Source organism: Zonotrichia leucophrys, chromosome 14 (genome assembly GCF_028769735.1).
Source record: "Zonotrichia leucophrys gambelii isolate GWCS_2022_RI chromosome 14, RI_Zleu_2.0, whole genome shotgun sequence".
In the NCBI taxonomy this organism is placed as follows: domain Eukaryota; kingdom Metazoa; phylum Chordata; class Aves; order Passeriformes; family Passerellidae; genus Zonotrichia; species Zonotrichia leucophrys.
The window spans coordinates 14,981,268-15,005,590 of NC_088184.1; the positions used below are offsets into that span (position 1 = coordinate 14,981,268).

The 24,323-nt window shown below is 48.8% G+C and overlaps 2 protein-coding genes across 4 annotated transcripts in view; one reads left to right on the forward strand and one right to left on the reverse strand.

The window, feature by feature from the left end:
* The window catches only part of LOC135454058 (mesothelin-like), a 30,654-nt gene extending 27,531 nt beyond the window's left edge, over positions 1-3,123 (reverse strand). The window contains exons 1-3 of one of the 2 annotated variants that reach the window (XM_064725782.1): positions 3,031-3,123; positions 2,039-2,099; positions 595-629 (exon numbers count right to left, since the gene is read on the reverse strand). In XM_064725782.1, coding sequence (XP_064581852.1) covers positions 595-629; positions 2,039-2,099; positions 3,031-3,114 — 180 coding nt within the window. In that variant the 5' untranslated portion in view covers positions 3,115-3,123. Of the gene's footprint in view, positions 1-594; positions 630-2,038; positions 2,100-2,613; positions 2,732-3,030 lie in introns of those variants that run through there. The other variant, XM_064725783.1, reaches the window with a different exon arrangement.
* Positions 3,124-12,673: 9,550 nt separating this feature from the next.
* CIAO3 (cytosolic iron-sulfur assembly component 3) lies at positions 12,674-23,615 on the forward strand. 2 transcript variants are annotated; one of them, XM_064725710.1, is made up of 11 exons: positions 12,676-12,810; positions 15,505-15,600; positions 16,617-16,760; positions 18,324-18,456; positions 19,026-19,160; positions 19,423-19,541; positions 20,129-20,258; positions 20,487-20,559; positions 21,286-21,420; positions 22,395-22,552; positions 23,202-23,615. In XM_064725710.1, the coding sequence occupies exons 1-11, from the start codon at positions 12,745-12,747 to the stop codon at positions 23,438-23,440; spliced, it is 1,428 nt and encodes a 475-aa protein (XP_064581780.1). In that variant the 5' UTR covers positions 12,676-12,744; the 3' UTR covers positions 23,441-23,615. The 2 variants fall into 2 exon arrangements, with proteins under 2 accessions (XP_064581781.1, XP_064581780.1); XM_064725711.1 differs by lacking the exon at positions 21,286-21,420 and having other exon boundaries at positions 12,674-12,810.
* Positions 23,616-24,323: the final 708 nt, after the last annotated feature.

Below are 24,323 nucleotides of genomic sequence, written 5' to 3' on the forward strand. Positions count from 1 at the left end.
AACCCTGAGCACACTCATTGAAATCCCAAATCCTAAACACACCCAAAACCTGAAGACACTGAAATCCCAAAACCCAGACCCTGGGCACATCCAAATCCCAAATCCTGAGCACACTGAAACCCCAAACCCTGAACAAACGGAAACCCCAAATCCCAAATCCTGAGCACACTCACTGAAATCCCAAATCCTGAGCACACTGAAACCCCAAATCCCAAACCCTGAGCACACTGAAACCCCAAACCCTGAACACACTGAAACCCCAAATCCCAAATCCTGAGCACACTGAAACCCCAAACCCTGAGCACACGGAAACCCCAAATCCTGAGCACACTCACCGAAATCCCAAATTCTGAGCACACCCAAATCTCAAACCCTGAGCCCCAGGACAGTTCCTGGCTCTGCACCTCAATTACCTGGGCACTTCCAGCCCACCCCACCCCACAAGGGGAGGGAAAGTTCCCCTGGTGGTTCCAGTGGGGTCCCAGAGGAAGGGGCTCTGCCATGGCTGATCTTCAAGGCCCCCCAACCCAACCCAAATCACCCAAGAATGTTTTACCCACACAAACTGAAGTTTTGGGGTTGAATTTGCCTTACCAGCTCTGTCCCAGCAGCAGCAGCTCCCTGGCACCCTGCAAGACAAAGGGATTTGGGAGCAGAGCCAGCACTGAGCTCCTTCCCAGCCCCAGCCCAGCTCCTCCAGCTCCCTAAAGGATTTCAGAGCTCATTTCTGCTGGATTCTGCTTTTTTCTGACTCAGAGGTGTTTTAAAATTTTTATTCTATTTTTAGTCTCATGTGAAGGGTGAGACAATACAAATATTATAATTTAGGTTATTATAGAATATATTATATTAATATATACAATATATATTCTATATATTAATATATATAGAATGCAAAGTAATGTAATATAGAATATAGTATATATTATATTAGTATATATTATTCCATTATATATTATAATAGTATATATTTAATATATCCATACATTATTGATATATAATATATCAATGTATCAATATAATAATATACTATATACTATATTATATAATATATTATAATAATGTATAATGATATAAAATATGTAATATAAAATATATTATATATAACATTTAAATATGTTGTAAATATATAAAAATATATAATATAATATATATTATTATATATTATCTATTGATATATTATATTTTTATATTATATTTTATACCAGTGGGACAAGGGCAGGGACAGGGTGGGGACACAGAGAGGGCTCTGCAGCTCTCAGGTCTGATGGAACAGTGACTTTCCTGCTGTGGATGAGTTCATAATCCCAAAAACTGCATTGGGAAGGGGGTCCTAAAGCAGCTTGAATGGTCACTTCCTTTGCACAACACCTTCCTTAATTACCTCATTTTTAATCATTTAATTAATGCAGAACTGTCACTAATTAACAGCCAAAGGAGCCTTCCCCCAATGGGGTGCAGGATTTGGGACAGGGCCCAGGGAATGGCTGGGTGGGATATTGGGAATGTGGGAATTGGGAATGTGGGAATTGGGAATGTGCCCTCCCACCCCGAGGGCAGGGCTGGGTGGGATGTTGGGAATTGGGAATTGTTCCAGAGCAGGCCCTGGAATGGATTTCCCATCCCTGGAAGTGTCCCTGGACAGGGCTTGGAGCAGCCTGGGATGGTGGGAGGGGTCCCCCCATGGAGGGGAGGGGATTTAAGGTCCCTCCCACCCCAAACCATGCTGGGATTTATTATTCAATGAATAGAGGGATAATTAGATTTAATTGTGATTATTCCTTAAGTGCTTTCCCAGCAGAGGAACAGGGAGCACACAGCTCTGAACAGACAGGGGGAGAATCAGTGCCAGTGGGACCTTCCCACCCTAAAAACTGAAATATTTCACTCACAAATCCAACAACAAACAGGACAACGAAAGCCTGGGGATTCAGAGCAACCGCCAAAGTCACACTCTGTGCTCTGGCAGAGCAATTTCCCATTCTAGGGTGGTCCCAGGTATGGAAAACCCTCCTGGACCAGCCCACAGCAAACTCACCCAGCAGCAGCAGGAGGAGGAATCCCAGCCCTGGCAGCAGAGGAGACATTTCTGGGCAGGTCTGCAGGAACAACCAACCAGGAATAAATAAATAAAAACCAAACAGCACAGGTCTTCAGGAGAGCCGCGGGAATCAGTTCAGAAAGGAAAAACCAAAGAGAAATAAATAAATAAAAACCAAAAGAGCACAGGTCTTCAGGAGAGCCGCAGGAATCCGTTCAGAAAGGAAAAACCAAAGAGAAATAAATGAATAAAAACCAAACAGCACAGGTCTTCAGGAGAGCCACGGGAACCAGTTCAGAAAGGAAAAACCAAAGAGAAATAAATGAATAAAAACCAAACAGCACAGGTCTTCAGGAGAGCCGCGGGAATCAGTTCAGAAAGGAAAAACCAAAGAGAAATAAATAAATAAAAACCAAAAGAGCACAGGTCTTCAGGAGAGCCGCGGGAACCAGTTCAGAAAGGAACAACCAAAGAGAAATAAATAAATAAAAACCAAACAGCACAGGTCTTCAGGAGAGCCGCGGGAACCAGTTCAGAAAGGAAAAACCAAAGAGAAATAAATGAATACCAACCTCAAACCCAGAGGAGGAAAGGTAAAGGCCAGGTGGAAATCTGGACACCCCGACAGCCTTCACAAACCCCCAAATTAGCCCCAAAAATTGGGAAAAACTCCTGAGGTGAGGGGCGGGGGGGCGGGAAAACAGAGGGAGAATTTGGAGTTATTGAAGGCACCACGCCCTGAGCTGGGTCTGGGGTGGCAGAGAAAGAGGAAGTGACCCGGGGGGGTGGCAGAGGGACAGGGGGTGGCCCAGGGGCAGGTGGCACTGGGACAGAGGGTGGCAGAGGAAGTGACCCAGTGGGACAGGAGTGGCTCAGTTTGGTGGCCCAGGCGGGACAGGAGGTGGCAGAGGGGCAGAAGGTGGCCCGGGTGGGTGGCAGAGGGACAGGAGGTGGCCGTGCCCGCCCGGAGGGGACCCTGTGGCGCTCACCTGTGCCCGTGCCGGTCCCTGGCACGCTCGGGCACCGCGGGCTCCTTTTGACGGGAGAACCGGGGCGTGGCCCGGGTGCTGCATCCCGGGATGGAGCGGGACACGCCCCGGGCACGGAACGGGGCCGGGCACGGAACGGGGACCGGGAGCACAGAGGGGATGGAGAGGGGGCCGGGCACTCCCCGGGCACGGAGCGGGGCACTCCCCCAGCCCCGGAATGGAACACAGGGGATGGAAGCGGGCAATCCCCGGGCATGGAGAGGGAGTCGGGCATTCCTAGGCTCCCGGGAGCACAAAGGGGATGGAACGGCAGCCGGGCATTCCCTGGGCATGGAGCGGGAACCGGGCACTCCCTGGGCTCCGGGAGAGCAAAGGGGATGGAGCTGGGCACTCCCTGGACATGGAGCGGGAGTCGGGCACTCCTGAGCTCCGGGATGGAACACAGGGGACGGAACGGCAGCCGGGCATTCCCTGGACATGGAGCGGGAGCCGGGCACTCCTGGGCTCCGGGAGCACAGAGGGGATGGAACGGCAGCCGGGCATTCCCTGGGCACGGAGCAGGAGCCGGGCATTCCCTAGGCATGGAGCTGGAGCCCGGCATTCCCTGGGCACGGAGCTGGAGCCGGGCACTCCCTGGGCACGGAGCTGGAGCCGGGCACTCCCTGGGCATGGAGCTGGAGCCGGGCAGTCCCTGGGCATGGAGCTGGAGCCGGGCACTCCCTGGGCACGGAGCTGGAGCCGGGCACTCCCTGGGCATGGAGCTGGAGCCGGGCATTCCCTGGGCATGGAGCTGGAGCCGGGCATTCCCTGGGCACGGAGCAGGAGCCCGGCATTCCTGGGCTCTGGGAACACCGAGGGGATGGAGCAGGAGCCGGGCACTCCCTGGGCACGGAGCAGGAGCCGGGCACTCCCTGGGCACGGAGCTGGAGCCGGGCATTCCTGGGCTCTGGGAACACCGAGGGGATGGAGCAGGAGCCGGGCACTCCCTGGGCATGGAGCTGGAGCCGGGCATTCCCTGGGCACGGAGCAGGAGCCCGGCATTCCTGGGCTCTGGGAACACCGAGGGGATGGAGCAGGAGCCGGGCACTCCCTGGATTCCAGGAGCACAAGGGAGCTGCAGGACAAACCCCTGCGGGACAACCCCGGGGCTCTTGGGCAATACCAGGACCCGCAGCCAGCCGGGTCTGTCTGTCCGTCCGTCCGTCCCTGGCCGGATTAAGGCAGCCGGGGCCGGGCAGCGCTCCCCGCAGCCCCGGGCAGGGTTGGGCACCCGCGATCCATTCGGTGCCCGGCGCTGCCCGAGAATGCCCGGGTGTGCCAGGCAGCTCCGGCCGGGAGAGCCACGGGGAGGTTTGGGCAGGCGGGATGGGGGATGGAGCTGTGCCAGGGGTCAGGAGGGGTTTTGGGAAAGGTTCATCCTCAGGAAAATGAACAGATCCCCAGGAACAGCCCGAGAGCTCCAGGGATGGGATTTATTGGGATACAACCGCTGTGATCCCTCCCCGCTCAGGATATTCCATGATTGCAGATCCTGTGGGTGTCAGGCTGGGAGCTCGGTGCCTTTGGGTTCATCTCAGGGGAATTTTACATCCTCAGATTTGGAAAAAAAACGAAAACAAAAAAACAAAAAAAAAACCCACAAAAAAAACCACAAAAAACCCCAAAACAAAAAACCAAACAAAAAAGCCCCAAAACCAAATCAAACAAACAAAAACCAAAACCCCAACAAAAAAAACCCAAACAAAAAAAACCCCAAAACCAAACCAACAAACAAACAACAAAAACACAACAAAAAAACCCCAAACAAAAAAAACCCACCCCAAAAAACCCCAAACAAAAAAACACCCAAAAAAACAAAATAAAAACCCCCAAAACAACAAAAAAACAACAAACGAAAACAAACAAAAAAAACCAACAAAAAAACAAACAAAAAAAAAAAAAAAAAACAAACAAAAAAAACCCCCAAAAAACCAAAAACAAACAAACAAAAAACCCCCTAAAAACAAAACAAAAAAGAAACCAAAAACCAACCAAACAAAAAACCCACCGAAAAATAAAACCCCAACCAAACAAAAACCAAAAAACACCCCCCCCAAAAAAAACAAACAGACAAAACCACCAACCAAAAAAAAAAAAAAAAAAAAAAAAAAAAAAAAAAGCAAAAAAACCCCAACCAAATGAATAAAAAAACATTAAAAATCGCCGTTTGCTCCCTTTCTGGGTGTTTCTCCAGGCGGGTTTTTGCCAAGCCCAGCTCGGCGCTGGCCCGGGCTTGCCCGTTCCTGCCATCAATAATCGGTGTCCCCGTCCCCTCCCGGTGCCACCACACCCCGCGGTCTCAGCGCTCTCCAGGTCCCTCCCAGCCCTCTGGAATTCCGGGAGTCACCAACAAACGCGGCTGCTCTGACCCAGAGACTGCCCCAAACCCCGTCCCAAAGCACCGACCCTGCAGGAGCCACCAGCACTTCGCAATTAGGGTAATTAGTAATTAATTAGTAATTAGTCACAGGGCTGGAGCTCCGGGCAAGAGACCTCTGGGATCCTCCAGCCGGGTTTCAGGGCCCAGAACTCTGGGGTTTGGGTTTTTGGGGGATTTTTGGCACTTTTTGGGGATTTCAGGGCTGACTTGGAATAAAAAAATCCCATTTAATTCACCCTATGACAACCAGCCCTGCAGAGTATGTGAGAGGGTTTTTGGAGCTCACCTGGAATAATAAAAAAAAAAAAATCCCATTTAATTCACTCCATGACACATCAGCCCTGCAGGGTCTGTGAAGGGGATTTAGGGCTCACCTGGAATAAAATGTACCCTTTAATTCACCCCATAACCCTGCAGGGTCGGTAAGGGGTTTTGGGATCTCACCTGGAATAAAAAATCCCATTTAATTCACCCCATGACCCTGCAGGGTCTGTAAGGGGAAATTGGGATCTTACCTGGAATAAAAAAAAAATCCCATTTAATTCACCCCATGACCCTGCAGGGTCTGTAAGGGGGTTTTGGGATCTCACCTGAAATAAAAAATCCCATTTAATTCACCCCATGACCCTGCAGGGTCTGTAAGGGGGTTTTGGGATCTCACCTGGAATAAAAAAAATCCTTTATCTCACTCCATGACACATCAGCCCTGCAGGGTCTGTGAAGGGGATTTAGGGCTCACCTGGAATAAAATGTACCCTTTAATTCACCCCATAACCCTGCAGGGTCCATGAGGAGCATTTTGGAGCTCACCCGGAATAAAAAAAAAATCCCATTTAATTCACCCCATGACCCTGCAGGGTCTGTAAGGGAAATTGGATCTTACCTGGAATAAAAAAAAATCCCATTTAATTCACCCCATGACCCTGCAGGGTCTGTAAGGGGGTTTTGGGATCTCACCTGGAATAAAAAATCCCATTTAATTCACTCCATGACACACCAGCCCTACAAGGGTCTGTGGGTGGGATTTTGGGCTCACCTGGAATAAAAAAAAATCCCCTTTAATTCACCCCATGACCCTGCAGGGTCTGTAAGGGGAAATTGGGGTCTCACCTGGAATAAAAAATCCCATTTAATTCACTCCATGACACACCAGCCCTACAAGGGTCTGTGGGTGGGATTTTGGGCTCACCTGGAATAAAAAAAATCCCCTTTAATTCACCCCATGACGCTGCAGGGTCTGTAATGGGAAATTGGGATCTTACCTGGAATAAAAAAATCCTCTTTATCTGACCCCAAGACACACCAGCCCTAACAGGGCTCTGTGAAGGGGATTTGGGGCTCATCTGGAGTAAAAATCGCCTTTAATTCACCCCATGACACACCAGCCCTACAGGGCTCTGTGAAGGGGATTTGGGGCTCATCTGGAATAAAAATCCCCTTTAATTCACCCCATAATACACCAGCCCTGCAGAGTCGGTGAGAGGCATTTTGGACCTCACTTAGAACAAAAAATCCCCTTTAATTTACCCCATAATCCTGCAGGGTCAGTGAGGAGTATTTGGGGTCTCACCTGGAATAAAAATCGCCTTTAATTCACCCCATGCCACACCAGCCCTACAAGGGTCTGTGAGGGGGATTTTGGAGCTCATCTGGAATAAAAAAATCCCCTTTAATTCACTCACCCCATGCCACACCAGCCCTGCCTCTGCCTCCCAGATGCTTTTTCCCAAAAAATCTTCTCCCAGTTCTGCACCAGGGCCCCCCCTGGCTGGGAGGGAAGGGTGGGACACCCCAAAATGGGGAGAACAGCCCCAAAATGGGGGGAACAGCCCCAAAACGGGGGGAACAGCCCCAAAACGGGGGGGAACAGCCCCAAAACGGGGGGGAACAGCCCCAAAACGGGGGGAACAGCCCCAAAACGGGGGGGAACAGCCCCAAAACGGGGGGGAACAGCCCCAAAACGGGGGGGAACAGCCCCAAAACGGGGGGAACAGCCCCAAAACGGGGGGGAACAGCCCCAAAACGGGGGAGGAACAGCCCCAAAACGGGGGAGAACAGCCCCAAAACGGGGGAGAACAGCCCCAAAACGGGGGAGAACAGCCCCAAAACGGGGGGGAACAGCCCCAAAACGAGCCCGAGCGTGCCGGGCTGGGCAGGCCGAGCTCAGCCAGGTGTGACAGGGACAATAAATCCCGCCCAGTCCCCCCGGGCACGCCCAGCCAAAGGGGACAAAGGGGCTTTGTGCTGGCCCGGCTAAGCCGGGGCTGGGTAAGGGGTGAGCAACGAGGCTCAATTTCAACTTTTAAAAGCTGAACAAGGGATAAAATCCAGCAAACTGCCAAAGCACAGCAAGAGATATAGCAAATTTCCTTATGTACTTTTAAATTGCACTGTTTAAATGCATATTCATAGGCATTCTATATCTACATATTTTAATATATTTATATATTTTTATATTTTAATATATTCTTAATATATTTTTATGTTAAATCTAAATTATTATAAATATTATATTTTATTTTATATCATTATAATAAATATTATAATAATATTTATAAATTATAAATTTATAATAATTATAATATAAATTATTATAATAAATAATGTACATCTAATTTATATTTATATAATTTATATAAAAACATATCATCTAGACATACAAATTTATATTTGAATTATATAATAATATAAATATAAAATATATTACATTATAAATATCTTATAATTATAGCATAAATGCATAATTTTATATGTATTTTAAATATATGTATGTAATTTAATATATTATAATGCGTGTGTAATTTATTTATATATATTATAATATGTATGTAATTTAAATATAATATAATGTATTTAAATTTAAATATATATTATATAAATATATATAATATATATAAATATATATTTATAGTATATTACATATAAATATATAATTTAAATATATTATAAATATTTTATAATATGGTTATCATATAAATATATCATATAATGTATATGTCTATATAATATATATTATTTCTATTATATATATAAATATTTGAGGGTTTTCTTCAATATGTCCTGGGAATTCTTTAGTTTTGTTTCACCTCTGACTCCTTTGATTTTTGCCACTCGTGGATGCCATTTCCTCGCAACGTGGATGCTGATTTTTCACAACAATCGGTTTATTCTGGGAGTTCCCTGCATTTCACATTCCAACACCTCATCCTGGGTTTTCCTCCTGAAAAATCTGAATTTTTCTCCTGGGAGTGAAAGAGCTCCAGCAGGGATGGGGGACAGGGCTGCTCCAGTGCCACCCTTGTGCAGGAGCTTTCCCAGCAGCTTTTTGAGAAGAGCATCCACGTGGAAAGAATTCCCTACCAAGGTCATTGACAGAGAAACCAATAAAGAAAGAAGGAAAAATAAGAGAAACCTGCAATTCTCTATTCCAGTTCTATATTCTCTATTCCCTTTGTTTGTCATTCACGACCAATGAGCAAAGTTAAATTTATGAGTTTTATAAGAATGTATAAAAGCACGCATGCTGCAATTGTTTAAACAGTTCAAACCTTCTGGAAATGGAGTTTGTTCCTTTGGATTGTCTCTGTTTTAGCCACAAAAATCTCCAGGGCCAAACCTGGCATGGAGCTGAGGGAAGATGAGGATGAGGAGGATGAGGAGCTCACCCCAGCCCGTGCCCCCGGGGTGACACAGCCTCCGTAAATGTCACCAGCAGGGAGATCCCTGTCCCACAAACAGGACAATATTTGCCTCCCCGAGGAGTTGGTGTCACTCTGTTTGCTCAGGGCTGCAGTTCCCAGCAGGGAATTCAGGAACAGAAACAAATTTTGGCTCCAAGGAGCCGCAGAGCCAACACCCAGAAATGCCAGAGGGGTCAGCCCGGGTGGGGGTTTGGGTGTCACAGCTCAGGCACCCTGGAGCAGGGACAGGACAGCAGGAAATGGCCTCCAGTTAAACCAGGGGAAGTTTAATTTGGAGATTAATAAAGAATTTCCTCCCCCAGAGGGGGGAACAGCGCTGGCACCGCTGCCCAGGGCGGTGCTGGGGTCATTGCAGGGATTTCAGAGCTGGCCTTGGGGACAGGTGCTAGGGGTGGCCTTGGGGACAGGTTCTGGGGGTGGCCCTGGCAGTGCTGGGGGAATTGGTTGGGTTTTTAAAGGTCTTTTTAAACCCCAGTGATTCTGGGATCCCATCCTCAGCTGAGGGGGGTTTTCAGCAGCAAAGAAGGAGAGAGGGAAGGCAGGGGTGCCAGAGATCTTTTCCTACCACCAAACCCTCTAATCCTGATTTTTCCCCTGCCCTGGGACCTGCAGAACAAACTCACAAACACCCCAATCCTAATTTATCCCCTGCCCTGGGAATTGCAGAACAAAAATACAAACACTCCCACCCCTCTAACCCAAATCCTGACTTATCCCCTGCTCTGGGACCTGCAGAACAATCCCACAAACACCCCAACCCCTCTAAACTCAGCCCTTATTTAACCCCAGCCCTGGAGCCCTCCCAGAGCCCCTCCTGTGTCCCAGGGACAATGGGGACACCCCCAGAAGTCCCAGCAGCCCCAAACATCCCTTTGTAGCTGGAATTCAACCCCGCCGTTCCTCCCTGCAGGTTTGCACAAGAGCTTTCCCTGGCTCAGTGCTGTTTGCATTGCACAAGGCCCAAACCACGCTCAGGGAAGGCTCCAAGCCCTGCAGAGCAAACAAACCGAGCAAAGAGAGGGGAAAAGGGAAGAGTGGCTGCTGTGACGTGTGCTGTGCCTCTGTGCCAGGTTTGGGGAGCAGCAGGGCACGGAAATGGGGCCAGCAGTGCCCCTGCTCAGGATCCCATGGATCCCATCCCACCCCACGGGCCTTGGGGACACTCTGGGGACACTCCTGGCACAGCAGGGCCAGCAGGGTGAGGTGTGACAGATTTAGGGTCATTTATAGAGTGGTTTGCAGCAGGAGGAGGATCAGGGGTGACCAAGGGTGCTCAGAAGCCACCCCATGGATCCCATCCCATGGATCCCATCCCACCCCATGGATCCCATTCCCATCTTATGGATCCCATCCCCATCTTATGGATCCCATCCCACCCCATGGATCCCATCCCATGGATCCCATCCCCATCCCATGGATCCCATCCCATCCCATGGATCCCATCCCCATCTTATGGATCCCATGCCATCCTATTAAATTCCTTCCCATGGATACCATTCCATGGATCTCACCTCATGGATCCCACCCCATCCCATCCCCATGTCGTGGATCCCACCTTGTGGATCCCATCCCATCCCATGGATCCCACCCCACCCTATTCCATTCCATCCCATGGATCCCACCCCATCCCATTCCATTCCATCCCATGGATCCCACCCCATTCCCATCCTGTAGATCCCATGGATCCCTTCCCATCCTATTCCATTCCATCCCATCCTATTCCATTCCACAGATCTCACTCCATGGATCTGCTCCCAGAGCCCCCAGCACCCCCAGCCCAGCAGTTGGGGTTTGTCCCCACTTTCCCAGGGGAGGCAGGGAGAGGTGTTGGGGGCACCCCAAATGCTGCAGCTCCTGCTGGGGACCCTCATTGGGCTGGAATTGCCTCATTCCTCATTCCCAGCACAAGGAAATCCAGGAAAAGGAGCTCCTGGAAAGGGGCTTGGGGTGTGCCCAGCTTGGCACAGCAAGGCTGGCACCTGGGGGTGGGCAGGGCAGCTTAACCTGCTGAAGGAGAAATGGAAAGAGAGAGGGAAATGTATTTGATAAATAAATGATAAATATAAATGATAAATAAATATCAATATAAACAGGAAATATAGATGAGTATAAATCTAAAACATAAATATGTGTAAACATAAACAGAAAATGTAAACATAGTTGTGAATATAAATATAAATACAAATAAAACTATAAATAAATATCAATATAATATATAAAGTTATAATTAGAAAAATATAAAATATAGATTATAAATATAAAAAGTGTGTGTACAGAGTCACCTGCAGTGGGTGCCAGGTCCCGTACAGCCCAGTCCCAAAAATGAGAACAAACCTCAGCTACTCCTGTCCCCCACTCTCCCTAAAGCCCAAATGTTCCCCACCCCAAATGTGCTCCTTAAGTACCCCCTGAGCACCTGGCTGGGCCCAGCAGCTGCAGGGAATTCACCTCATTTTGTGCCTAATTCTTTCTTTTTTTTTTTTTTTTTATTTCTCAGAGTCTGAAACATTTGCTGGGATTTAATTTTGGCATCCCCTTGAGGCAGGAGATTCCAACATGTAAAAGAAGGGGAATTACACCAAATTTTCCCGGCGCTGACACATTTCTCCTTGCTTAGAACGCGAGAAGGCCTTACACAGTATCAGTTTATTCCAAAAAGTTGATATTTACAGAGCAAAAATAAAAAATAATACATTGTTATTGCGGTGGCTTTTACAACAGTCAGTGCTGCTCTTCGCTTTGAGGGGGTGTGGCAGTCCCGTTGTACGACAGCGGGGATGCCTCGCTTGGCGGCGGTGCTGTAGTCCCGTGTCACGACACGCGGTGCTGTAGTCCCGTGTCACGACACGCGGCTCGCCTTGCGGCGGTGCTGTAGTCCCGTGTCACGACACGCGGCTCGCTCTCCGGCGGTGCTGTAGTCCCGTGTCACGACACGCGGCTCACTTAGCGGCGGTGCTGTAGTCCCGTGTCACGACACACGGCTCGCCTTGCGGTGGTGCTGTAGTCCCGTGTCACGACACGCGGTGCTGTAGCCCGTGTCACGACACGCTGCTCGCTCTCCGGCGGTGCTGTAGTCCCGTGTCACGACACGCGGCTCGCCTTGCGGCGGTGCTGTAGTCCCGTGTCACGACACGCTGCTCGCTTTCCAGCGGTGCTGTAGTCCCGTGTCACGACACGCTGCTCGCCTTGCGGCGGTGCTGTAGTCCCGTGTCACGACACGCGGCTCGCTCTCCGGCGGTGCTGTAGTCCCGTGTCACGACACGCGGCTCATTTAGCGGCGATGCTGTAGTCCGTTCGAGGTCTACCGTGACGACACGCGGCTCGCTTTCCGGCGGTGCTGTAGTCCGTTTCACACACCACACCCGGTCGCCTTGGCGGTGGTGCTGTAGTCCTGTGTCACGACACGCTGCTCGCTTTCCGGCGGTGCTGTAGTCCCGTGTCACGACACACGGCTCACTTAGCGGCGATGCTGTAGTCCCGTGTCACGACACGGCTCGCCTTCGCGTGCGTGTAGTCCCGTGTCACGACACGCTGCTCGCTTTCCGGCGGTGTGGCAGTCCGGTTTCACAGCACACGGCTCGCCTTGCGGCAGCCATGGCGGCGCGCTTCAGCGGGGTGCTGCAGCTGACGGATCTGGACGATTTCATCGCCCCCTCGCAGGTGACAGCGCCGGGGAGGGGCCCTGAGGGGAGGCGGCGGTGCCACCTCAGCCTCTGCCCCTCGGTGTCACCGCACGGGACCGTGCCCGGCCAGAAAACCCCTCCCGCTGCTGGGGGGGAAACGAGGGCTGGACGGATCGGCAGGGACGGGACAGGCTGGGACACCTTGGGCACTGCGGGTACTGGGACACTGGGACCGTGGGGAACTGCGGGGACACATGGACACCGCGGGACAGTGGACACATGGGACACTGCAGGGTCACTGGGACACTGTGAGTCACTGTGGGTCACCGTGGGACAGTGGGACACTGCGGGGACACTGTGGTCACCGTGGGAACTGTGGGACACTGTGGGACACTAGGGACATGCGGGGTCCTGGACACTGTGGACACGTGGGACGCGGACATGGACACTGTGGGACACCGTGGGGACACGACACGGCGGGGACACGTGGACATGTGGGTCACATGGGACTCGCGGGGACACTGTGGGACACATAGGGACACTGCGGGGTCACTGGGACACTGTGAGTCACTGTGGGGTCACCGTGGGGACACTGTGGAACATTGCAGTGTCACTGTGGGGTCACACCCGAGATGTCAGTCCTGGATTTGTATCCCGATTCATATCCAGGATTTATATCCAGGCTTTGTGTCCAGGATTCATATCCGGGATTTATATCCAATAGTTATATCCAGATTATATCTGGATTCATATCCAGGATTCAAAACCAGCATTCATACCCCGATTCATATCCAGGATTTATATCCCGATTCATACCCAGGATTCATATCCAGATTTCTGTCCTGCATTTCTGAGAAGCACAGCAGAAGGACCGAGCTGGGACTGTGGGCAGGGCAATAGCGAACCCCAAAATGCTGAATTCTCCCTGGGTTTGGGTTTGTAAGGGAATTCCTCAGGGAATCACCAGCCCTGCCTTTGCTCTGAGTGCGGGGTTCCTGCAGGGGGATTCATTTAGGGGAAAACTCAGAGTGCTCAGAGGAGGAGCAGGACAGAGCTGGGGGAAAAAGAGCGCTAAAATCAGGATAAAATCAGGGTAAAATCCAGAAAAACCTCTGGGACTGATGCTGGGCACCAGGGCAGGGTGGCACTGAGCCCCTCATGTCCCCAGAGCCAGCTGGGCTGGGCACTGGCACCTCCCTGCAGCTGAGCTGGGAGCTGGCCTGCATTTGGGAGAGGAGGAGGAGGAGGAGGAGGAGGAAGGGGCTGTTCTGCCACAGCCCCGGAGCCAGAGCTGAGCCAGAGCAGCAGAGCTGGCCTGGGATGATGCTGGAGAATTGTTCCTCCTGCTCGCAGGGGGTGAGAGCCTCTGCAGGCCTGGGGAAACTGGAAATGCCAGCCTGGACTGGGGGCAGCATCCAGAGCTGCTCTTTGATCCCTTCATTTTTTATTCAATCCCCTATTTTTTACATTTATTTCCCAATTTTTTAAATCCCCGTTATTTATTTTTGTCCAATCTCCTATATTTATTTTTTATTGAATCCCCTATTTTTTAAAACTTAATTCCCAATATTTATTTTTTATTCAATCCCCTATATTTTTTATTAAATCCCCTATATTTATTTTTTATCTAATCCCCAATATTGATTTGTTATTGAATCTCCTATATTTATTTTTTATTTAATCCCTAATATTTATTCCTTATTCAATCCCCTATATTATTTTTTATTAAATCCCCTATATTTATTTTTTATCTAATCCCCAATATTGATTTGTTATTGAATCTCCTATATTTATTTTTTATTTAATCCCCAATATTTATTCTTTATTCAATCCCCTATATTTATTCTTTTAAAAATCCCCAATATTGATTTTTTATCCAATCCCCAATATTGATTTCTTATCAATCCCCAATACTTATTTTTTATTCAATGCCCTATATTTATTTTTTATCCAATCCCTATATTGATTTTTTTATTAAATCCCCAATATTTTTATCCAATCCCCTATATTGATTTTTTATGCAATTCCCTAATATTTATTTTTTATTTAATCCCCAATATTGATTTTTTATTCAATCCTCTATACTTCTTTTTATCCAATCCCCTATATTTATTTTTTATTCAATCCCCTATATTGATTTTTATCCAATCCCCTATATTGATTTTTTATCAATCATCTCTATATTGTTTTTATCAAAAAACTCTATATTGATTTTTTATCAAATCCCCAATATTTTTATCCAATCCCCCAATATTTATTTTTTTATCCAATCCCCTATATTGATTTTTTATCTTAATCCTATATTATTTTTTATTTAATCCAATAATGATTTTTATTAACCCTCTATACTTATTTTTAGCCATCCCAATATTTATTTTTTATTCAATCCCCTATATTGATTTTTATCAATCCCCAATATTTATTTTTTATTCAATCCCCTATATTGATTTTTATCCAATCCCCTATATTTATTTTTTATTCAATCCCCTATATTGATTTTTATCCAATCCCCTATATTGATTTTTTATCAATCCCCAATATTTATTTTTTATCCAATCCCCTATATTGATTTTTATCCAATCTCCTATATTGATTTTTTAATCAATCCCCAATATTAATTTCTTATTCAATTCCCAATATTTATTTTTTATTCAATCTCCAATATTGATTTTTGACCCAATCCCCTTTTCCTTGCTCAGCTCCTCACCTCCAGGCTCTGCTGCTCTTTCAGGAATGCATCAAACCTGTCAAAGTGGACAAAAAGCCTGGAAAAGCAGCAGCCAAGATCAGGATTGAAGCTGATGGAAGTTATTTCCAGGTCAATCAGGTACGTGGGGTCTTTGTTCACTGTAAAAAAAACCAGAAAAATCAGTGTATTTTAAATATTTTAATTATCTACATCCATTTAATGCCTCAAAGAGATGCTGCCAGCACTCCTGGGTTTTTTTTTCTTTTTAATTAATAATAAATAATTTCAATTTTGTGCCATTTTTATCCTCTGAACGCTGGCATTAATTCTTGATTATTAATATAAGAGCAGATAAGCTGAGATTGTATTAAACTTTAATTTATCAGCATTTTAATTTATAACTTCTTTTCTAAGCAGTCACTTTATACTCAGTAATTCCAATTTATTCCAGTTTTTTATACTCTGAAACGCTGCCATTAATTGGTGATGATTTTCATTAGAAAGCAGATAAGATGAAAAGTTTATTTATTTTATCAATATTTAAGGATTGGCAGTTCCAGGTTGGTTGTGACAAAGTCCTTGTGCTCACTCAGAGATTTAATCAAGATATTTTTAATAAATCATGCTGGATTTAAAAAAAATAATATTTCAAATTATTTCTTTAAAAGCTTGAAGAATTCAGGCTGAGTTTTTCCTGTTTTCACCAAAAAAAGTTGGCACTGCTCAATTAACCAGGCTGGGAATCCCTCTGGGAATGGAACTTGGAACTTGAGGCAAATTTTGATTTTACAAAAGGAGGGCACAGCACTTCCAAAGGAGCCTGGTTCCTTATTTTAAAATGTTAAAGTGCCTCATTTCCTGGTCTATTCCTGGCTATGACTGGAGGAGAATCTCCTGGGAAAATCAAATTATTCAGGGCAGATAGAAGGGAAAATATTCCCTTCCAGTGTCTGGGATGAAATCTCCTTTGCTGTGCCAAATAATCCCATTAAAAGCAGCCAAATTCAGGTGGCTTTGTCCTCATCTCATTAAAAATAAAGATGTAAAAATCAAAATAATAACACCTTCATTATTTGTAACAAAGTGGGGAAACTGCACCTTAAATTCTGGGCTCAGAACTGATCCTCCTTTGGGATTTTTGGGTTTTTTTGTAGGATGGGGAAGCCCAGAAGCTGGAGAAAGCCAAAATCTCCCTGAATGATTGCCTGGCCTGCAGTGGCTGCATCACCTCAGCTGAGAGTGTCCTGGTGAGCCAGCAGAGCCACGGGGAGCTCTGCAAGGTGCTGGCCCAAAACAAGGTGGGTTCCACTCAGCCTGCAGGAAAACGGGGAAAATCCACAGGAAAACGGGGAAAAATCCACAGGGAAACGGGGAAAAATCCACAGGAAAATCCACAGGAAAAAGGAGAAAAATCCACAGGGAAACGGGGAAAATCCACAGGAAAACGGGGGAAAATCCACAGGAATGAAGAAATCAAGGAAAATCACGAAACGGGAAAAAATCCACAGCAAAAGGGGGAAAATCCACAGGAAAGAGGGAAAATTGAGAATCCACGGAAAGGGGGAAAAATCCACAGGATATGGGGAAAAATCCCGAAAAATCCACAGGGAAAGGGGAAAAAATCCACAGGATATGGGGAAAATCTCGGAAAATCCACAGGGAAAGGAGGAAAATCCACAGGATATGGGGGAAATCCTCGGAAATCCACAGGGAAAGGGGGAAAAAATCCACAGGAATATGGGGGAAAATCCCAGAAAATCCACAGGAAAACGGGGAAAAATCCACAGGGAAAGGGGGAAAATCCACAGGAAAATCCACAGGAAAAGGGGAAAAATCCACAGGAAAAGGGAGAAAAATCCACAGGAAAAGGGAGAAAAATCCACAGGAAAAGGGGGAAAAATCCACAGGATATGGGAGAAAATCCACAGGAAGGGGAAAATCCACAGGATATGGGGAAAATCCACAGGAAGGGGAAAATCCACAGGAAAAAGGGGGAAAAATCCACAGGAAAAGGGGGAAAATCCACAGGAAATGGGGAAAAATCCACAGGGAAAAGAGGAAAAATCCACAGGGAAAAGGGGGAAAATCCACAGGAAAAGGGGGGAAATCCACAGGAAAAGGGGGAAAATCCACAGGGAAAGGGGGAAAAATCCACAGGGAAAGGAGGAAAATCCACAGGAAAAGGGGGAAAAATCCACAGGAAAAGGGGGAAAATCCACAGGAAAAGGGGGAAAAATCCACAGGAAAAGGGGGAAAAATCCACAGGAAAAGGGGGAAAATCCACAGGAAAAGGGGGAAAAAACACAGGAAAAGGGGGAAAAATCCACAGGATATGGGGGAAAATCCACAGGAAAATCCACAGCAAAAGGGGGGAAAATCCACAGCAAAAGGGGGGAAAATCCACAGGAAAATGGAGAAAATCCACAGGGAAAAGGGAGAAAATCCACAGGGAAAGGGGGGAAATCCACAGGACATGGGGAAAAATCCACAGAAAAATCCACAGGAAAAGGGCAAAAATCCACAGGAAAAGGGGAAAAATCCACAGGAAAAGGGGGAAAATCCACAGGAAAAGGGGGAAAATCCACAGGAAAAGGGGGGAAAATCCACAGGAAAAGGGGGGAAAAATCCACAGGGAAAGGGAATTCCTGAGCCCTCAGGGATCCCACTGCTCTCATGGGGTTTATTCTCATTTTTAAAGTTGTGAGGGTGAGCCTGGGGAGCTCTGTGGTGCTGCCAGCCCTACCTGTGCCACATTTTTGGGTTTATTCTCATTTTGCAAGGGTTTGGTGAAGTTCCTGCCTCAGAGTGAGCTCTGTGGTGCTGCCAGCTCTGCCACTTTGGGGCTGTTTGGTGTTTTCCAGGCCGCTGCTGCCCACGAGCAGAAGCTGGTGGTGGTTTCTGTGTCCCCCCAGTCCAGAGCCTCCCTGGCTGCCAGGTGCAAGCTGGGTTTGCTGGAGACAGCCCAGAAGCTGACCACCTTCCTCAAGGGCCTCGGCAAGTGTGGGCTGTGCTGCTGTCTGGGCTGAGCTCAGGTTAAAGGGATTTAACCCCCACGGGGATTCCAGGCTGTCCCAAACTCCAGTCACACAGTGAGCCTGGAGGGAGGGGAGGAAAACTTGGGAAAAGCTTGGGGAAAGGAGGGGAGGGATTTTTTGTAAGGGTAGGACAAGGGAAGGGATTTAAACTGCCAGAGGGCAGGGACAGGTGGGATGTTGGGAAGGAATTCCTGGCTGGGAGGGTGGGCAGGCCCTGGCATGGGTGCCCAGAGAAGCTGGGGCTGCCCTGGATCCCTGGCAGTGCCCAGGGCCAGGCTGGAGCACCCTGGGATAGTGGGAGATGTCTCTGCCTGAGCTTTGAGGTCCTTTCCAACCCAAACCATTCCATCAGCCCATAAAACCTGTAAAGAACCACTGGAAACAATTTACCATTTTACATTCCACCTTTTCTGACACCTTTCCTCCTTTTTCCCTGCTGAAAAGAGCCTGCCCCTGGTTGAAGTGGGAGGGTTTTTGCTGTGTTTTGCTGTGTGCTGAGGGTTCTAACCCAGCTGCTGTCCTGCCCAGGTGTGCACCACGTGTTTGACACGACCTTCTCCAGGAACTTCAGCCTCCTGGAGAGCCAGCAGGAGTTTGTGAGGCGCTTCCAGAGGCAAGCAGAGGACAAAAAGGCCCTGCCCATGCTGGCCTCTGCCTGCCCAGGTATGCCTGCAGTTCCAGCTGCAATCCCAAACCCAGCAGCTGCTCAGAAAGCTGCAGATGGATGTTCTGACCTGCAGGATTATTCTCACAGCACAGATTGTGGTGCTAAAGCAGTGGTGAGATACCTTAAAATCAATCTGGGCTGACACTTGCTTTGCTTTTTGTGCTGAAAATGGCACCAAACCTGGGCTTTGGGGAGAATGGGCAGAGTGAAGGCCTGATTCTTATTTTTTAATTAATTTTTGGGTGATGTTCCTTGCAGGCTGGATCTGCTATGCAGAGAAAACCCACGGCAGCTTCATCATCCCCCACATCAGCACCACCAAATCCCCCCAGCAGGTCATGGGCTCCCTGGTCAAGGGCTACTTTGCAGAGCAGCAGGTACAGCTCTAAAAATGCTCTTCTTACTGCACAACTCCTCTAATTCAACACTTCAGGCTGATTATTTATAAATTTGCTGTGTAATACACACTTAAGGGTCAATATTGCCTTGCCGAAGGCAGAAATCTTCCTCACTTCTGTCTTAGCTAATGAGTAGTAATTAGGGCAGAACACTAAGCATGGGCTAATTAAATTAAACCTGAATTATCTGGGAGAGCTGAGGAACTTTTATTATTACTATTATTTTCAGTGTCTTTGTGCCATTGTTGTTTAAATTTGGTGAATAATTTCAAATAAGTGACCCAAGCCAAGGCTGCAGTGGGACCCTGGGAGGTGTTGGGGTTTAAGGTCCTTCCACCCCAAACCATTCCAGGATTCCATGAAACCTCTGAAGCTCCACAACTGCTGACACTGCCTGCAGCTGAAATTGAAATAATTTCATTTACTCATAAATATATAAATACACAAATACTCAGTCATAGTGGGGCCATTCCAGGGGCACAGGGGCATTATTTCCCCCACTCCTTGCCCCTGGGATGCTCTCCCTGGGGCCAGGGGGATTTGAGCAGCCCAAATCTCCCTTGCAGCACCTGCCCCCTGACAGGATCTACCACGTCACTGTCATGCCCTGCTATGACAAAAAGCTGGAGGCCTCCAGGCCAGACTTCTTCAACCAGGAATTCCAGACCAGGGATGTGGATTGTGTCATCACCACAGGTAAGCAGAGCCACAGGAGATTCCCAATTCCAGCAAATTCTGGGAGCCTTGCAGTGTTCCCTGGCTTCACTAACCCTCTGTCTCTGAGGTTGGATATTGATCTAGATTTACATTTAATAGTGCAAATCATGCCCTGGTAAAATGCAGGGGCAGTTTAGGGACTGCTCTGTGGGGTTTGTTTGCCTGTATCCCAAAAATAAGCACTCTTTGTGCCTGGTTCTGCCCTAGGAGAAGTGCTGAAGCTGCTGGAGCAAGAAGGAGTGTCCCTGTCAGATGTAGATCCTTCTCCTCTGGACACCATGTAAGAGCAAAATCCCATTTCAGTCCTGTTCCTTTTCCTCCAGGATTTAGGGAGTTCAGAATTCCCTTTTCTGTGTGTGCCCCCAAGCCCTGAGGGCTCTGTGTGTGCCCTGAGTGTTCTGTGTGTGCCCCCCAAGCCTGAGGGTGCTGTGTGTGCTCTGAGGACTCTCTGTGTGCTCTGTGGGTTCTCTCTGTGCCCCCCAAGCCCTGAGGGCTCTGTGTTTGCTCTGAGGACTCTCTGTGTGCTCTGAGGGCTCTGTGTGTGCTCTGAGGGCTCTCCCTGTGCCCCCCAAGCCCTGAGGGCTCTCTCTGTGCTCTGAGGGCTCTCCCTGTGCCCCCCAAGCCCTGAGGGCTCTCTCTGTGCCCTGAGGGCTCTGTGTGTGCCCCCCAAGCCCTGAGGGCTCTGTGTGTGCTCTGAGGGCTCTGTGTGTGCCCCCCAAGCCCTGAGGGCTCTCTCTGTGCCCCCCAAGCCCTGAGGGCTCTCTGTGTGCCCCCCAAGCCCTGAGGGCTCTCTCTGTGTGCCCCCCAAGCCCTGAGGGCTCTGTGTTTGCTCTGAGGACTCTCTGTGTGCCCCCCAAACTCTGAGGGCTCTGTGTGTGCCCCCCAAGCTCTGAGGGCTCTCTCTGTGTGCCCCCCAAGCCCTGAGGGCTCTGTGTGTGCCCCCCAAGCCCTGAGGGCTCTCTCTGTGTGCCCCCCAAGCCCTGAGGGCCCTCTCTGTGCCCCCCAGGCTCGGCAGGGCTGCAGAGGAGCTGAGCTCTCACCGTGGCGGGGGCTCAGGAGGGTTCCTGGAGCACATCTTCATCCACGCTGCCCGCGAGCTCTTCGGCATCCACGGCGCCTCCATCCACTACAGACCCCTCAAGTAAGGAGCTGCAACCCCGCTGGAAACTCTGGGTTTTTTCAGGAATTCTCTCCCTGTTGATAGGCTGAATTTTTAGGGTTTTTTTGCAATGTTAAAGTTCACGTCCAGGCTGAGATTGGCTGCTCCGTCCTCCAGCTGCTCAGCAATAATCAGCCAATATTAAATAAATCAGCCAATATTAAATAAATCAGCCAATTCCAGGGAGAATTCCAGCCCCACCCTGGAGTTTGGCCTGGTGGATTTTCCCACTGATAATTTTTAGAATAATTATAAAATTTTAGAGTAATTGAGAAGGCAGAGCAGGGATTCCTCACCTTGGATCAGGCCAATCAGGGAGATTTGTCACTGATTATTGATCCCAAAAAACCTTGTGGGAGGGTTTTGGGTCTCTGTTTAACTGTAGTAAAACACAAAATTAATCACTGAGTTTGGGCATTGAGGCTCATCCACCTGAGATTCCTTCTGCCTTCCCAGCTCTAATTTAATGTATCCTTTAGGATTAATAATATCCCTAATGAGCAATTTTTATGTTTAGGATTCCCTGGTTTAGGAAGCAGAAAAAAAGTCTCAAAAACTTGGTAAAAATCAAATTACTTACTTTTTTATCAGGGCCAGGTATTCCCACTAACCTTAGAAATCTGGAATCCTCAGTCAGGTTTTGCTCCCATGTTTTATAATCCAGAAGAAGTCAAAAATCCCCAGTTGATGTTGGCTGAAGGAACTCAGGTCTGTCAGGGAGGGGCTCCCTGTGCTGAGCTTTTTTAGGCTTTATCCAGCACAGGTGTCCTCCTGCAAACTCTGCTCAGGTGGCTCCAGGAAGGTTCTGGAAGGAATTCCTTCCTGTTTTCCTTGCGTGGCCCAGAACTGGGACAGCTCTTCAGTGAGACTCACCAAGAATTTGGGTCTTGCTCTTTGAAGCTTAAAATAGATTTTAATAGATCTGGAGAAGCCACTTGCTGTGCTCTGCTCCTCAGGAACAAGGACTTGCAGGAGGTGACCCTGGAGAGGGACGGGCAGGTCCTGCTGCACTTTGCGCTGGCCTATGGCTTCAGGAACATCCAGAACCTGGTGCAGAAGCTCAAGAGAGGGAAGTGCCCCTATCACTACGTGGAGGTCATGGCCTGTCCCTCAGGTGAGGCTGCTCCAAAGCCTGGGGGAGCTCCAGGGCAATCCAGACAGGAGAAAAGGGAGATTCCTCACCCCCTTGGGCTGTGGCTGTTGGCATGTTTTCCAATAACTCCTCAGGATTTAAAGAATTGCAGCTGAATTCCGTCACACAACATTTTCATAATTAATTGCTTTAAGGAGGATTTCCTGAGCTCTGGTACCTGAGGGGATTTTCCCCCTGAAATTGCCCAAACCTGACATCACACTGACAGAAAATGCTGCTGCGGCTGGTGGAGGAATATTCAATATTTGATTCCATTTTCCCTGTGCTGCTGTTGGCTCCCTTGGAGCTGCTCCTTCCCAAGGACCCTCCCAGCCCCCAGAACTCATCCCAGGCACTTTTCCCTTTCCTGCAAGGCTGGGCTCACTGGGCTGGGCTCAGGCTCCCTCCTGGGGGCAGCAGATAAGAGATAAGAGCTGGCAGAGCCCCAGCTGGAGGCAGCCCACATCTCCCTGCTGCTGGCAGATAACTGGGAGGGCACCTCCGTCCCTGGGCTCTTTCCATCCCTGCAGCCCTTTGCAGGAGCAGGATAAATGACCTGGAATTTCTGAGGATGTTTTCCCAGCTGAAGTTATTAAAGTTATTAATCTCTTTTGGTTTTTTTACCCCCCAGGCTGTCTGAATGGAGGAGGGCAGATCAAACTGGAGGGGGAATCCAGCAAGGAGGAGCTGCAGCAGGTGGAGAGGCTGTATGGATCCCTGAGGGCTGAGGAGCCGGAGCAGAACCAGGCAGTGAGGGAGCTCTATGAGCGCTGGCTGGGGGGCTGGGGCTCAGCCAGGGCCCTGCAGGTGCTGCACACCCAGTACCACGCTGTGGAGAGAGCCAGCTCTGCCCTCAGCATCAAATGGTGAGAGCCTCAGTGCCTTCTGAGCTGCACTGCTGAGCCTCCAGGGACTCTGGGCAGCCCCTGCCTCTGGGGAAGGGCCTGGCACTGCTCACTGACCCCAAATCTGCCTCTGGGGAAGGGCCTGGCACTGCTCATTCACCCCAAATCTGCCTCTGGAAAAGGGCCTGGCACTGCTCACTGACCCAAATCTGCCTCTGGGAAGGGCCTGGCACTGCTCACTGACCCCAAATCTGCCTCTGGAAAAGGGCCTGGCACTGCTCACTGACCCAAATCTGCCTCTGGGGAAGGGCCTGGCACTGCTCACTGACCCCAAATCTGCCTCTGGGGAAGGGCCTGGCACTGCTCACTGACCCCAAATCTGCCTCTGGAAAAGTGCCTGGCACTGCTCATTGCTCCAGCTGGAGGGGATGAGAATAAACCCCAAATCTGCCTCTGGAAAAGGGCCTGGCACTGCTCATTCAGCCCAAATCTGCCTCTGGAAAAGGGCCTGGCACTGCTCAATCCTCCAGCTGGAGAGTGAAGGGATGGCAATAAACCCCAAATCTGCCTCTGGAAATGGGCCTGGCACTGCTCAATCCTCCAGCTGGAGGCTGAGGTGAGGGCAATAAACCCAAATGTGAGTGATGGGAAAACCCCAAATCTGCCTCTGGGGAAGGGCCTGGCACTGCTCAATCCTCCAGCTGGAGGCTGAGGTGAGGGCAATAAACCCCAAATCTGAGGTGATGGGAATAAACCCCAAATCTGCCTCTGGGGAAGGGCCTGGCACTGCTCATTGCTCAGCTGGAGAGTGAAGGGATGCAATAAACCCCAAATCTGAGGTGATGGGAATAAACCCCAAATCTGCCTCTGGAAAAGGGCCTGGCACTGCTCAGTCAATCCTCCAGCTG

What these genes read in the sequence shown, in the direction of transcription:
- CIAO3 (XM_064725710.1), top strand. Translation starts at nt 12,745, where the DNA reads ATGGCGGCGCGCTTCAGCGGGGTGCTGCAGCTGACGGATCTGGACGAT. An exon ending in GGATTGTGTCATCACCACAG is followed by an intron (nt 20,259 to 20,486) that starts GTAAGCAGAGCC and finishes GTTCTGCCCTAG; the next exon opens with GAGAAGTGCTGAAGCTGCTG. An exon ending in CCTTCTCCTCTGGACACCAT is followed by an intron (nt 20,560 to 21,285) that starts GTAAGAGCAAAA and finishes TGTGCCCCCCAG; the next exon opens with GCTCGGCAGGGCTGCAGAGG.